We start from the raw sequence: 15,097 nt of genomic DNA, 5'->3' as shown, positions 1-15,097 counted from the left end.
TGTAACAGAATGTTATTTAAGTGTTTGCCTGACCTGCTCTTCTTTGCAACCTGTACGTGCTAAATCCTGGTGGAAACTACAATTTGGTTGCTACAGTGAATGCTAATTAGTTAATGAGCAACAATTGATCTTCAGATAGGTCAGTGAATAAATTGTGGGCAGCAGATTCCTCCTACACAAAATAAAGGGTAGGACCAAGCGATCTCCAAGGTCCCTTCCAGCTCTACAACAACTTGAACCACTTGTGGGATAGTCGTGAGATCTGACTATAGGCTCAGCACTGTGCTGGGGGCACAATACAAGTTTCACATGAGTCCTGTCCTCTAGGAGCTTATAGTCCAATTAGGGAGATAATGGTCATGTAAGGTGGCTTACAGTTGAGTGCTAAGTTTAAAAGTGTAACCTGTAATTATTACCAAAACTGGGAAGCTACGAAGGCCAAAGAAAGAGGAAGCAGTCAGGGAATATGGATGCAGCAGTTCATGGATGATGTGAGATTTAAACAATCTGGGAGAGAGACGGGAAGAAGGTAGGCTGTTTCTGTGGATGGTGGCCATAGGATCAAAGGCCAACACACGGGCATGTTATGGGACAGTGCACATAGTAGCTTGACCCTAGTGGGGTGCCAGGTGAAGGACAGTGGAGAGTGAGATTTGTTGGCTAGTTCACCAATGGGTTTGAAAGCCGGGTAGAAAACAGAGAAAAGTTAAAAGTAAATTAATTAATTAAAAAGCCAACAAACAGGGCCCCTGGGTGGCTCAGTTGGTTAAGCATCTGACTTTTGATTTCAGCTCAGGTCTTGATCTCAGGGTTGTCAGTCCAAACCCCAAGTTGGGCTCCATGCTGCATGTAGAGCCTACTTAAAAAAGTCAACAGGGGTGCCTGGGTGGCTCAGTTGGTTGAGCGTCTGACTTCGGCTCAGGTCATGATCTCGCAGTTTGTGAATTTGAGCCCCACATTGGGCTCTGTGCTGACAGCTCGGAGCCTGGAGCCTGGTTCAGATTCCGTGTCCCCCTCTCTCTCTGCCCTGCTCCCACTCCCACTCTGTCTCTTTGTCTCAAAAATAAAAATAAAACTTAAAAAAAAGTCAACAGGATTTATTTCTTTTTAGTGTCAAGATCAAAATAATATGCAAATTGATCAATTAAATTAAGTTTCCTTTAGCTATTAATATCAAACTTGAGAATCATTATAGGTATTTGTCTATAAAGAATGTTGTCTCAGAATTCATTAAAAAGTTTTTTAATTAAAAATTAAAAAAAAATGTTTATTTACTTATTTTTGAGAGAGAGAGTGAGTGAGTGCAGGGGAGTGGCAGAAGGAGAGGGAGAGAGAATCCCAAGCAGGTTCTGCACTCTCAGTGTGACCCAGCACAGAGCTCAAACTCAAGAACCATGAGATCAGGACCTGAGCCAAAATCAAGAGTTGGATGCTTAAGCGACTGGGACACTCAGGTGCCCTTTAATTTTTAAATGATCTTATTTTATTTTTTAATTTGAGAGACAGAGAGAGACAGAGAGAGAGAGAGAGCACTCGTGAGCAGGGGAAAAGCAGAGGGAGAGTGAGGGAGAGAGGGGGAATCTTAAGCAGGCTCCATGCTCACTGTAGAGCTGGATGTGGGGCTCGATCCCACAACCCTGGGATCATGACCTGAACTGAAATCAAGAGTTGGACGCTCAACCACCTGAGCCACTCAGGTACACCTAAGATCTCATTTCATTGTGGGTTGAATCCCTTATCACAGGTTTTAGCAACCATAACATTGTGGTACCCTTGAGGATCTTATATACCAAATCGTATGGCATGGTTGGCTGATGGCAACTCAGGGATCTGAAGATCCATAATGGATCCATCTGTGCTGCTTCTGCCACTTTTCGTGGTTTCCTCTAGAAATATGTGCCAGCATGGCTCTGAACTACAGAGGATACAAGTGGCCTGGAAGTGGGTTGGGGTGGGGACAGTTTTCAGCACTTTCACTGCCCTGTGCTGTGTGGATTACATGAGGATTATTAGATCAGAGAAATACGGTCTTCAGGGCTTCATGGGGATTAGAAAGATGACAAGAACAAGGTTTGTGGACAGAACTAAGAATGAGGAGCCCGGTGGCTGGTCAGTGGTCAAGTGTCTGAGGACACTCTTGCTAATCAGGAATGGCAGAAGACTTATTAGCATAATAGTCCAAAACAAAATCAAGTTCTGGATTTGGCCCCCAAAAAGGAATGGAATCGCTAGTGGGACCAAGATCAGTGGTACATTGTGTCTGCCCTTGGAAACCTTATCGAACTTGGATAAAGGAACTGATTCTTACCTGCCAAAAGCACTCTAAATCTTGAATGTCTGAACCTCAGGATAGTATTTGTTTATTTGCAATATTTCCATTAAGTTTTAGAAGTAGCCAGAATAGTGTAAGCTTTTATGTAAAATAAGTATTTGTTCAGGCAGAGTAAAAAGATTAGGTAACTGCTGAACCGTATAACAGTGCAAGAAAGCTCTGTGGCTGATGTGAAAAAGGGCTACTGTTTAAGATCTCTGCAGATCCTATAAAAGAGACCTTGAAAAAATTCATCTTGATTTTCATATGGAATACATTTCATTAATTCTGAAACTTTTATTGAACACTTCCTATGAGCTAGGCTATATGTCAAGGGATTTGGATACAAAGGAGAATAAAATATGATGCAGTCTGGAAGCAACCTCAGTCAACTTGGGAAGACAACAGAATTTCTAAATACCTACCTGAGATAAATGAGTAGGTAAAATGTCTCTCCCAGCCCTGTGAAAGACCCCTGAAGAGGAAGTTTTCTGTCACAGAGTGACTGTGTTCAGAATTTCCACTAACTAAAACATAATTATTTTGCTTTTCCCCGAATGATGATTTCACTTTAAATTCAGTTTAGACATTGCTTCTTGTAAGTAATTTGAAAGTAAGGGGTTAAGCATGGTTCCTTGTACTTTTTTCATCGCACAAATAATGCGTTAAGGTCTCCTTTAACCCTTCAATTACTATTCCCTCATAGTTTCATAAGCATACCCACTCACAGATATATTTTTTTGAAGGATTATTTTTCCTTCTCCTAGCTCTCTAGAGCATTCTCTCTGGCATTTTGAGGAACTAATGAATGAGTCTTCATTATAGTATAACTAAAATACTGATTCAGAATTCTCTGTGTGAAAGATGATTCTGTTGATCTGCTCTCAGTAGACCATGAGCTGTTTTTCCAGCGGTAGTGATGAATTTGCATTGAATATCCATCCATATTCTGCCACTAGGATTCCCTGTAACAATTGCATGAATTTACAAGATAGCTAATCAACATTAGAAGTGCGGTCTGTGACTGAAAAAAAAAATTGGCTGGTCTAGACAGAGAACAAAGTGATAAGCTTAACTTTCTTAGCATGGCCTTCTAACCAGTGGAACTAACTAGCTACACTGAGAACTTGTCTTCTGCAATTTCTAAGTAGGAAGTGGTCAAATACACATATTCCATTTATGATGGGTGTTCATGTATCTTGTGTCATGAATAAACATTTTCATATAAATCTGTATCCTTCATTTCTCTCTCAAGTTTCTTTTCTTGAATTGAAATATAATTCACATACCATAAAATTCACCCTTTTATAGTGGCTTGTAGAATAGTCCCAAAGTTGTACAACCATCACCATGATAATTCCAGAATATTTCCCTCACCCTCAAAGAAACCCTGTATCCATTGCCTCCTTCCCCTGCCCCTGGCAAGTACTGCCCTTCAGTCCTTTTTATATCTTTTATTTCCTCCTAAACATTTTAATCAAGCTTCTAATTATTTTTCTCAAGAGCTTCAGCAAGTAACATTTGGCTGACTTGCTCCAACCTCATTAATGCGTGTGTGACTTATCCCACATCATTTCTAATAAATCTTCTATTATTCTACTCCATTCGGGGATTTATTTTTTTATACAAATCCTTGATTGGGAATTCTTTTTTGGATCTTACTTAAATTCTTTCACCCCGTCCCCCCAACATCCATAAATATTGTAAGACATAAAAGAAATTTGTCTTTTCAGCATTTGGGACTGGCTTTGTTTTTAATGTCTTCACCAGAAAAATCTTCTTTCTTAAAAAAAATTTTTTTTTTTAATTTTTGAGGGAGAGAGAGAGAGAGAAAGAGAGACAGAGAAGCAGAGAAAGAGGGAGAGAGAGAATCCTCAGCAGGCTCCATGCTGTTAGCATAGAGCCTGATGAACCCTGAACCCTGAGATCTCGATCCCATGAACCCTGAGATCATTACCTGAGTTGAAATCAAGAGTCTGACGCTTAACTGACTGAGCCACCCAGGCGCCCCTGAAAGACTTCTTTCAACTGTGTGTCCCAGAGTTGAATTTCTATGGAAAGTCTGACTGCAGAGATCATCCTACTTGTCTATAAAGGTGTGAGCTGCTTCTGCACTTGATTTCCTCACTAAATAATCTAATTTGTGTGTGTCTTTCAGAATGCAGCTCTTCAGCATCTGTTTATCCGGAAGTCCTTCCGGCCTTTTAAGTGTTTGCAATGTGGGAAGGCCTTCCGTGAAAAGGACAAACTGGACCAACATTTGCGCTTCCACGGGCGGGAGGGGAACTGCCCGCTGACCTGTGATCTCTGTAACAAGGGCTTCATCAGCAGTGCGTCCTTGGAGAGCCACATGAAGCTCCATTCAGATCAGAAGACTTATTCTTGCATTTTTTGCCCAGAATCCTTTGACCGCCTTGATTTGTTGAAGGATCATGTGGCCATTCATATCAATGATGGCTGCTTCACCTGCCCAACCTGTAAGAAACGATTCCCAGATTTTATCCAGGTGAGTGTCTACTCCTGAGATTCCTGTACACTTTCTTCTTTGGTAAGAGACACTTCGATGTTTGGGAAATTGAGACTGCCTGTCGCCTGCATTTTCATCCCTTCTTTGAACGTTACGGTTGAGGACAGTATTTCTTCAATCAAGCTGCTTTTGATAAACAAAAGATTATTATGGCCCTCAATTGTCCAAATCAGACATTGGCATTTAAACATTTAAGTTTTATTACAAGTAACAAATACCCAGATCTGATTATAATTTTTACAAAGTCTTTCTTAATCTTTGCCAGTACCCTCTACTCATAAAATATAGAGAGCCTGTGGAAGACATACTCCCATTTCCTGGCCTGGAAACATTTTCTCTCTACTACTGTGGTATCCTGTCTTGCTTTACTAAGGTCATGCATTTTGGAAGGAAACAAAGAGAAAGTTGGTATATAATATACTTTTGTGTCAAGCACTGACCTCCTTCCTTGGACTATAGTCTGGAGCAAAATAGGTGAGGATAAATTCCAGAATATTCATGATTTCATTTGGACTTCAAGTGATGATATGCTAGTTCTATGCTAGTCAATGAGTAATTAAATATAAATATCTAATGAAAAATATTCTCTTTTAAAAAAAATTACCCAAATAAAAGATCATAGTTTTATTAGTGTTGGGACTCTTGGTAATTTTATCACTTCACACAAGCAATTAGCAAGTGGCTTAAGGCAGAATCTAATGGCAAAAGAGACTCAAAAACAACGAAGCAAAATGTCTTACAGAAATACCTTGATATGACTACTTAGCTCTCATTCATAACTCTCCTTCATTGGATATTTATGGCTAAGAGAGTTCAGAGGTCATATTCCTTTATTTAAGTTATCTAAAAGTATAGGGAATAAGTCTCAATTAAGGAGAAATGATGCTGGTGATTGTATTTTTCTCATAAATGCATAATATATTTTATGTCATCCAATTCATGTCTTTATTCTTCAGAACGTGATTTAATAGAAAGATGTAAAAGGACCAATTACTAAAAGAGGCTAAATTACTTCTGTACATGTTGGAGGCAGGAAAAAGTGAGAAAGAATTATTTCTTTATCTTTCTGCAGATAATTTTTAGCAAGATTCATTTAAATCCAAAGGAACTCTGCTTGCTTTTAATCTTAAAGAGAGAGAAGGAAAAATGGGTCTTATGTGATCGGGGCTTTGACTAAGCAAGTACTCTTTCTTCCTCTTCTTCAAATTCAGGTTAAGATTTGTAAGGCTTTCTGGCTACTTGTTCTGTTTCTTTGTGACAGGGATACTATGTGTGATTGAGGCCAATTATCAATCACATCTGATTGGATTACACCGCCAGGTTGATGAAAATCCATGGTAATGCGTTTGGCTCCCTCTAGTGTTGATAAGCCACCTTTTGTCATTTCATTTGGTGCTTGAGTCCTCTGACTTTTTCGTGTCTTCTAACTGCCAGGTGAAAAAACACGTGCGAAGCTTCCACTCGGAAAAGATCTACCAGTGTACAGAGTGCGACAAGGCCTTCTGTCGTCCTGACAAACTGCGTCTCCACATGCTCCGACATTCGGACCGCAAAGATTTCCTGTGTTCCACATGTGGAAAGCAATTCAAGGTATGTAAGCAGGGAACAGCCTAAGGTAGTTCTCATGCTGCTGAAATTATGTCTAGCTAAGGCCTGTTCATTTCATCAGTTAATCACCTACTTACAAAGAACTGAACTTGAAATGCATTTTATGTCTCATGTTTGACTTAGTTATTATTATAAAATTAAGAAAAAAAACTCACCTTAATTTCTCCAAATAATTAATTCAAATTGCTGAATAGAGTAATACCACATCTCCTTAAAAGATCTAAATGCATAATGAACAGAACTAAGTTGCTATTGAGGAATTCCTAAGAGAACAATACATTTACTTACCAAATCAAGAGATTTTTATTGAGCACTTATGAAGTATTAGGGCCTGGTAATTGAGCCCTGAAAGTCGTAGGACTCTCATCTAAGGGAGGTGGGAAATCTGTAGAACACTGAATGGCTTAGACAACTTTAGGGGAATGGTAATGACTCCAAGGATTAAAATAAGACATAATCGGGGTGCCTGGGTGGCTTAGTTGGTTGAGTGTCCGACTCTTGATTTTGGCTCAGGTCATGATCCCAGGGTTGTGGGATCGAGCCCTGCATTGGGCTTTGCACTAAGCAAGCTTGCTTGGGATTCTCTTTCTCCCTCTCCCTTTCCCTCTGCCCCTCCCCCATTTGCTCACTTGCTCTCAAATAAATAAACATTAAAAATTTTTTAAAAAATAAAATGAGACATAATAAGTATCAGTTACCTGCCTGGAATTTAGAAGAAGCAAAGGAAAAACCTACAGGAGAATCAGATAAGAATTAAACAAGTAAATGTGGAAATAATAAAGTGTTCTTCGCTGGGAAATCAGATGGTTTGCATTCAATAGAGAAACTCCAGTAATGTGGTTGTATGTCATGCTGTCATAGAAATGAAAAGGATCAGAAGTGGATGCAGGAAGGAAAAACTAATTTGAAAAAGTTGTATTACATAGAATGTGTAGACATTAAAGAGAAATAGGGAGTAATTTTCAGAGTTTAAGTTGATATATTGTGGAATATAATCCTGATAGCTTTCAGTATACAGTAGCATGGTTTAGAACTAATGTGAAAGGTGTAAATGGGCCTAGTATTTTTTGTTGTTGTTTCTGAATTAAAAAACAACACCAACAGTATATGTAAAAGGAAGGATCCCTGTCTTATGATGTTAACCGGTTGGCCATCCATCCATCCTATCCATTCCATATTTTTTCATAATCTCTTTTGTGCCAGATGTTATTTTCACACCATGCAGGTAAAACACCTTGCTGCTTTCATGTTCTCCTTTACCTTCACCCAGTGTGTTACACAGGGTTCAATCAGAGAAGCAAACCCACTAGAGTTGTGTGGTAAAGGATTTTCTTGTGGGAATAAGAACTTCATTATAGAAGAAGAGAAGTAAGAGTCTGGCAGGAAAAGTTGGAGGATCAGAGAAGAGTCACTAAGGCACCCTTCTGAAGCCCTGGTCTGGGTAGATAATGGGAATTTACCTGGGAGTCTGGGAACCCAGGCACCTGCACCAGGCTCAGGAAAGAGAGCTGGTGCTGTCCGTGGGAGGCTGGTGCTGCCTGTGTTAGTGAACGCGGACTGGCCAGCAGCACCTGCTCCCAGGAAGAAGGCTGGTGACCTAGTGGGAGACAACAAGGGTGAGTGAGGCTGTCCTGCATCTGACCCACAGCCTCATGGCCGCTGCTTCATTTCCACCTTGCAGTCTGGCGCGAGCCTCTTTCTTAGCTAAGACTAACTGGGAACCACACGGGAAGGGGATCCGTGTAAATGTAGTTAGTTCCCTTTAGTCAGATTGACACATTATAAAAGCACAATGTACCTACAACCCATTTTTCAGACTACAGTGAGTTATTTTTCTAGAGCACAAATCTGATGCCATGTCCCTTCAGAAAAACCCTTTAATTTTAATTAATGTTCTTAAAGTTTATTTATTTATTTTGGGAGAGAGAAATTGAGAGTATGCCCGAGTGGGCAAGGAGCAGAGAGAGAGTGAGAGAGAGAGAGAATCCCAAGCAGGCTCCATGCTGTCAGCACAGAGCCTGACATGGGGCTTGATTCCACAAACCATGAGATCATGACCTGAGCCAAAATCAAGAGTTTGACACTTAACCAACTGAGCCACCTGGGTGCCCCAAAACCCTTTAATTTTAATAGCCACCTAGATAGATTCCTAAGTGCTTATCACTTAAAAGTCACCACAAGGCACCTGGATGGTTCAGTCAGTGGGGTATGCAACTCTTGATCTCAGGGTTATGTGTTCAAGCCCCATGTTGGGTATAAAGTTTACTTAATTTAACAAAGTCACCACAAGATTTGGCTCCCATAACAGAATATACAGAGTTGTCAAATCACTAAATTGTACACTTGAAACTACTGTAACCTTGTGTGTCATCTAAACTCTAGTGTTTTTTTCGGGCGCCTGGGTGGCTTAGTTGGTTGAATGTCCGGCTTCAGCTCAGGTGATGGTCTCACAGTTTGTGAGTTCCAGCCCTGCGTTGGGTTCTCTGCTGTCAGCACGGAGCCTGCTTCAGATCCTCTGTCTCCCACTCTCTCTGCCCCTCCCCCCACCAATGAATTACAATAAAAAAATAATAAACTCTAGTGGTTTTTTTTTTTACATGTTTATTTATTTTGAGGGAGAGAGAGAGAGAGAGAGAGAGAGAGTGTGTGTGTGTGTGTGTGTGCTCTTGTGCAAGCAGCAGGGTGGGGGGCAGACAGAGAGGAGGAGAGAGAATCCCAAGCAGAGCCTGTTGCAGGGATCGATTCCATGAACTGTGAGATCATGACCTGAGCCAAAATCAAAAAGTTGTCCACTTAACTGACTGAGCCACCCAAGCACCCCTACCCTCTGGTTAAAAACAGAATCTGGCTCCCAGTTACCTCTGCATTTCCCCCTTCCACTTTGTACTCTGTTCTACTGAACTGTGTGCTTTGCTTAAGTGTGGCATGCTGCCTCTCCTGGGGGCTTTGCATCTGCTCTCCTTTACACCCCACCCCTGCTTGAAATATACTTTCCAACTCTCTCATCATTCCACCCAGCTGATGGCACTTCGTAGAGGCGTTTCTTGCCGCCCTCCCCTCCACTGGCTGAAGTACTTCTGCTTCTCCTGTGTGTTCCCCTAGGACCCTTTACTTATAACCTTGTCATAGCACTTATACTGAGTTGTAATTGTCCTACTACACGCTCCATGAGGGCAGCACGTGTAAAGACAAGGCAGGACCTTCCGGCTTTTAGGAGCTCTCAGGGTTTTTTTTTTTTCTTTCTTTCTTTTTTTTAAAAATTTTTTTTAATGTTTATTTATTATTGAGAGAGAGAGATACAGAGCATGAGCAGGGGAGGGGCAGAGAGAGAAGGAGACACAGAATCTGAAACGGGCTCCAGGCTCTGAGCTGTCAGCACAGAGCCCAATGTGGGGCTTGAACTCACAAGCTGCGAGATCATGACCTGAGCTGAAGTCGGTCACTTAACCAACTGAGCCACCCAGGCGCCCCGGTTTTTTTCTTTTCTTATAAAATTTTTTTTAATGGTTATTTGATTTTGAGGAGGTGCAGGTGGGGGAGGGGCAGAGAGAGGGGGACAGAGGATCCAAAGCGGGCTCTGCGGTGACAGCAGAGGGCTTGATGCAGGGGCTTGAACCCATGAACCATGAGATCATGTCCTGAGCTTAAAGTCGGACACTTAACTGACTGAGCCACCCAGACGCCTCAGGAACTCTCAGTTTAAATTTTTTTTTTTTTTTCAACGTCTTTATTTATTTTTGGGACAGAGAGAAACAGAGCATGAATGGGGGAGGGGCAGAGAGAGAGGGTCACACAGAATGGGAAACAGGCTCCAGGCTCTGAGCCATCAGCCCAGAGCCTGACGCGGGGCTCGAACTCACGGACCGTGAGATCGTGACCTGGCTGAAGTCAGACGCTTAACCGACTGTGCCACCCAGGCTCCCCTGGAACTCTCAGTTTAAAGAGAAGATTAGAGGGACACCTGGATGGCTTAGTCTGAGGAGCGTGTGACTCTTGATCTCAGAGTCTTGATTCGAGCCCCATGTCAGATATAGAGATTACTTAAATAAATAGCACTTAAAAACATTATTACTGCTACTGTAATAAAGAAAAGAATAAAATGCCATGAGGATGAACTCTGACTCCGGGTGTAGGAGAGACTTCATAAATAAGGTGACCCTTGAATTCATGAAAGGGTGGGGAAGAGTTAGCCTGCTAGAGAAAGGGACAGGAGGAGGAGGGAGGGAGAGAGGGATAAAGACGCCCCAGAGGCATTTTATTTTTTTTTTATTTTTTTTTTATTTTATTTTATTTTTTTTTTTTTTTCAACATTTATTTATTTTTGGGACAGAGAGAGACAGAGCATGAACGGGGGAGGGGCAGAGAGAGAGGGAGTCACAGAATCGGAAACAGGCTCCAGGCTCTGAGCCATCAGCCCAGAGCCCGACGCGGGGCTCGAACTCACGGACCGCGAGATCGTGACCTGGCTGAAGTCGGACGCTTAACCGACTGCGCCACCCAGGCGCCCCAACCCAGAGGCATTTTAAAGCTGGGCTGAACTAAGGTACAGGCAGTGGGCACGGAGAAGAGGGCCCCTATTCAAAACAAACGTCTGAGGGAGAATTGGTAGGACTTTGTGTCTGGATGAAAGGCTGATGGTTAGACAACGAGGGCTTGGGATTTGTAGCTTGGGAGGCTAGGTGTTTGGGAAAGTTGGTGATCCGGCAGCAAGATTTAGGCAGGAGGAGAGAGTAGGGGCATAATGGATTGGTGTTAGGGCTGTTAGGACGGAAAAGCCTTGCTGAGATTTGTCCTTCGGCAAACATGTCTGTCTCTGCATGCAGAGCACAGAGAAGTACTAGTAGTAGGCTTTTGGATTTAGGCAGTGATTCAGTAAAAATAAATTGGCTTGTTTAAAGGGAATAGGTGGGGGAAATTGGTGAATATAGAAACGTAACAGAAGTCTGAGGCGGTGACTTTGATCACTGTATCTAAAGAGACTAAAGATAAATACTGTTATTTAGGGCAGGGTTTGTAATCCAGACTTTACTGCAAATAAGGAGACTCTCAGATTCTCTCCTGGGCTTTCCAGGAATTAGGTGGGTGACAGTAGGAGGAAAGAGCAGCTGGGTGTCGTGTAGAAGGGAGAGGTAGGTGAGGGGTGCCGAGCTTTGGAAATCTGAATTCAGCGTGGTTCCTGATACGTGGTGGGCACTCAAGAAATACTTGTTAAATGCACTGAAAAATGCAGTGGTTAAATAAAAGTCCCTATACGGAAATGTAGGGAGGACTGTTATGGTGAGCAGGATCAAAATCTTTATAAGACCAGGGCGCCTGGGTGGCTCAGTCAGTTGGATGTCCAGCCTTGACTCAGGTCATGATCTTGTGGTTCGTGGGTTTGAGCTCCATGTTGGGCTCTGTGCTGACAGCTCGGAGTCTGGAGGGAGACACAGATTCTGTGTCTCCCTCTCTGCCCTGCCCCTGCTTGCACTCTGTCTCTGTCTGTCTCAAAAATAAATAAACATTAAAAAAAAAAAAACTTTGTAAGACCAGTAACAGTTTAATCATATGTGTGAGAGAAGAGAGCCACGCTGGATAAGGGAGGTGGCATTTGTTTGAATTCGTTTTTACTCGGGATGGGCTCTGCCTGATTTTCTCTCTACGGACTCATATCAACATGTATCACTAGATGAGGTCATCAAACTAAGATCTGTGACCTAGACCGTTATGCTCCATCCACAGTGGGCCATGGAATTGTTTACTTGAACCTCTAAATCCACAAAATGAGAAATTCTTAAATTTATGTGGGATTTAGAAGAATATCATAACATTTGCTAAAATGTGTGGGAATTGAGCATTCATGTGGCTTTGTAGATCTAGTATTACTTATCATCCATTATCAATTTACCTTGTGGTTCGTAATACCAAACCTACTCCATTATCCTTTGATCTCTTCCACATACACATGAAGTCCTTCTTCTCAGAGACCAAGGCTCAGTGGGACACACTTACTTGCTAGTGGACAGAGTAATCCCCGGTCATTTTTCATGTCCTTGTACCCTCCAGCACCCTAGCAACTCAGGTGCATCATGGCAGGTTGTGCTTACTTGGAACTTGTATTGCTTTTTTTAATCCTTTCATTGAAAGCTTTTCTACCCCTGCTCCCCACTCCCCTGCCTTTTCAAAACTTCCCTCTAAATAGCGAAAAGACAAACTACGGGAACATATGCAGAGGATGCATAATCCTGAGAGAGAGGCCAAGAAAGCCGACCGCATCAGCCGCTCCAAGACGTTCAAGCCTCGTATCACGTCCACGGACTACGACAGCTTCACGTTCAAGTGCCGCCTGTGTATGATGGGCTTCCGGAGACGGGGCATGCTGGTCAGTGCCAAACGGCTTCCAGACCCACCTATTTCTGTTTATGGGGCTGGCTTCTGTCCAGTATCCTGTACGAGATTGGTCAGTAGGTTCTGTCCGTGGTTTGGGGAGAAGCCGGAAGTGCATAATGCCTCACTGGGTTCTCTCCTTTTCAGGCCCTCCTGCCCTCCTTTGCCACAGCTCATTTCTGGTGACCTCTTGGGAGAGGTCTTTTTCTGTCGCTTTTCATTACTAGTTTTCTTTGCCTTCACCCTTCTCAATCTCTGCTCTTATACTTTATTTCCCTCTTCTCTTTTGTGTTCCTGAACATATTTTCTGGTGAGGTCTTTCCTTGTCTCCAACTGTTCCCTTTCCCAGATGTGATACGATACTAAAAGGAAACTGCACCTCAAAGCTGGGTATGTGAACCCAGGTTAGCAGACACATTAGGGTAGCCAGTTCACTGCCCTCAATTCATTTGGACCTCATTACGGTTTTGGCAGAATATATTTCTGCTGGCAGCTAAAGGCATAGGGCATTATTTACAACTTAGAACCTGAGTTTGCATCTCATTCAGTGTCCTCAGTAAGGCTAGGGCACTAAACAATGAAAGACAGGTTTGCATCAGGAGAATTCAACAACGAAATTCGTGCCAGTGTAATTTTCAATTTTCCATCAGCGGGTCTTCCAGTCAGAGTGTTAATGGAATCTGCAGTGACCCAATTCCCCTTCAGTAATTTGCTGAATTACTGTTAGCTCCCGTCAATGGTGACTGTTAAGGCTTGGTGTCAGATGGGCCTGGCAGTGCTGGTTCTGGCCACATGCCCTATTGTTTTGGGGCACTGCTTCAGAGAATGCCAACTTCCAGCAGTCTAGACCAGGGGCGTTTGGTTAGTGTCTGTCTGTAATGGGCTCTCTTTTTCTCATTTGCTTCTTCCCCTCTTTAGGTAAATCACTTATCAAAGAGGCACCCAGACATGAAGATAGAAGAGGTGCCAGAGTTAACTCTGCCCATCATAAAACCCAACCGCGATTACTTTTGTCAGTATTGTGATAAGGTAAAAGGCAACGTGTCTCTCTGGGAGCCCTGTGCAGAGCCCATGTGTCTGCATGTATAAATACATACTCGGATCTTGCAGTTACTCTTAACAGATGGTTCCCTGTCTCTCGGTAGTTTTCCATTCAGATGAGAAAGGGCTAGAAGTGCAGCCTCATTTTAAGCCAATTTTTTTTTTTTTCTGAAGCATTAGTTGACTTTGTGTTTAATACTTTTCCTTCATTCTGTGATTTTTGTTATAAAGGTAGAGGCTTACCAGGAGCTTAGTATATGAATTCATTTCAAATTCCTAAGCTCCAAAGTGAAGGTGTTCATCATCCTCCTTGTAAAATATACAGGTTTTGGATTTCTAGAAGATTGAGTAGGATGTAGAGAAGTTTTGCAATGGAAGACTCTTTGTACTATTTCATTCTTACTTTTGTGCAGTTACAGAAAGACAGAATATACACGTATTGTTCCATTGCAATATTGTTCCCTTATACAATGTAGTTGTGTCAGCTTAAAACTGGGAAGCTTTCTAAAGTGTAGATTCATCATTTCAGGTACTAGTCGCTATTAGACTTGCCATTTTGGAGGATTTTTTGGCATCTAGTACTAGTAAACATATGGAGCTTTTGCAGAAAGGCAAAATGGGATGAATGGGCCTTTGAAACAATCCTTTTTCTGTGATTATGTAACCACCTCTTAAACTTTAGGGTAAAGCGTATTTTTATTATTACTATCTTAGATATATAAATTCCAAGAAGATACTTAGCATATCTATATTATGTTCTTATTTTATTTATTTAGGTTATATCCTTATTATCCTTTAATATATCTGCTAATATATTTTATTTTGGGCTACATGAATGCTTTTTCTCATTTCTCATACCTAACAGTGGAACCGTTAGTTTGCTTTAAGTAAGAAAGTGGAACCGCATACCGCTTTCATGGTGGAGCATTTGAATTTGCAGGTTTATAAAAGTGCCAGCAAGCGAAAAGCCCATATTCTGAAGAACCATCCAGGGGCTGAGCTCCCACCAAGCATTCGCAAACTCCGTCCAGCTGGCCCTGGAGAACCAGACCCCATGCTGAGCACCCACACCCAACTCACTGGCACGATCGCCACGCCTCCCGTCTGCTGCCCTCACTGCTCCAAACAGTACAGCAGCAAGGTATGGGGAAAGGCTTTAACTGCATCTGAATCAAGGTCATTATTCAAGGAATCTCTTAAGAGAAGGTGGCGATTCACTTGCTCTGAATTGATGGGGCACTAAC

General features: G+C 42.1%; 1 protein-coding gene across 4 annotated transcripts in view; it reads left to right on the top strand.

Annotated features, from left to right (window-relative positions):
* Window positions 1-15,097, top strand: part of PRDM10 (PR/SET domain 10) — a 98,956-nt gene that overhangs the window by 70,123 nt on the left and 13,736 nt on the right. For all 4 annotated transcript variants that reach the window (XM_047878933.1, XM_047878932.1, XM_047878930.1 and 1 more), the window contains 5 exons: window positions 4,470-4,817; window positions 6,273-6,428; window positions 12,628-12,807; window positions 13,731-13,841; window positions 14,794-14,994. In XM_047878933.1, the coding sequence (XP_047734889.1) occupies window positions 4,470-4,817; window positions 6,273-6,428; window positions 12,628-12,807; window positions 13,731-13,841; window positions 14,794-14,994 (996 nt within the window). The remainder of the gene's footprint in view (window positions 1-4,469; window positions 4,818-6,272; window positions 6,429-12,627; window positions 12,808-13,730; window positions 13,842-14,793; window positions 14,995-15,097) is intronic.

The sequence above is a fragment of the Prionailurus viverrinus genome, chromosome D1 (assembly GCF_022837055.1).
Source record: "Prionailurus viverrinus isolate Anna chromosome D1, UM_Priviv_1.0, whole genome shotgun sequence".
In the NCBI taxonomy this organism is placed as follows: domain Eukaryota; kingdom Metazoa; phylum Chordata; class Mammalia; order Carnivora; family Felidae; genus Prionailurus; species Prionailurus viverrinus.
Note: the sequence above shows the minus strand (reverse complement) of the source record. Positions and strands in the feature narration are given on the sequence as shown.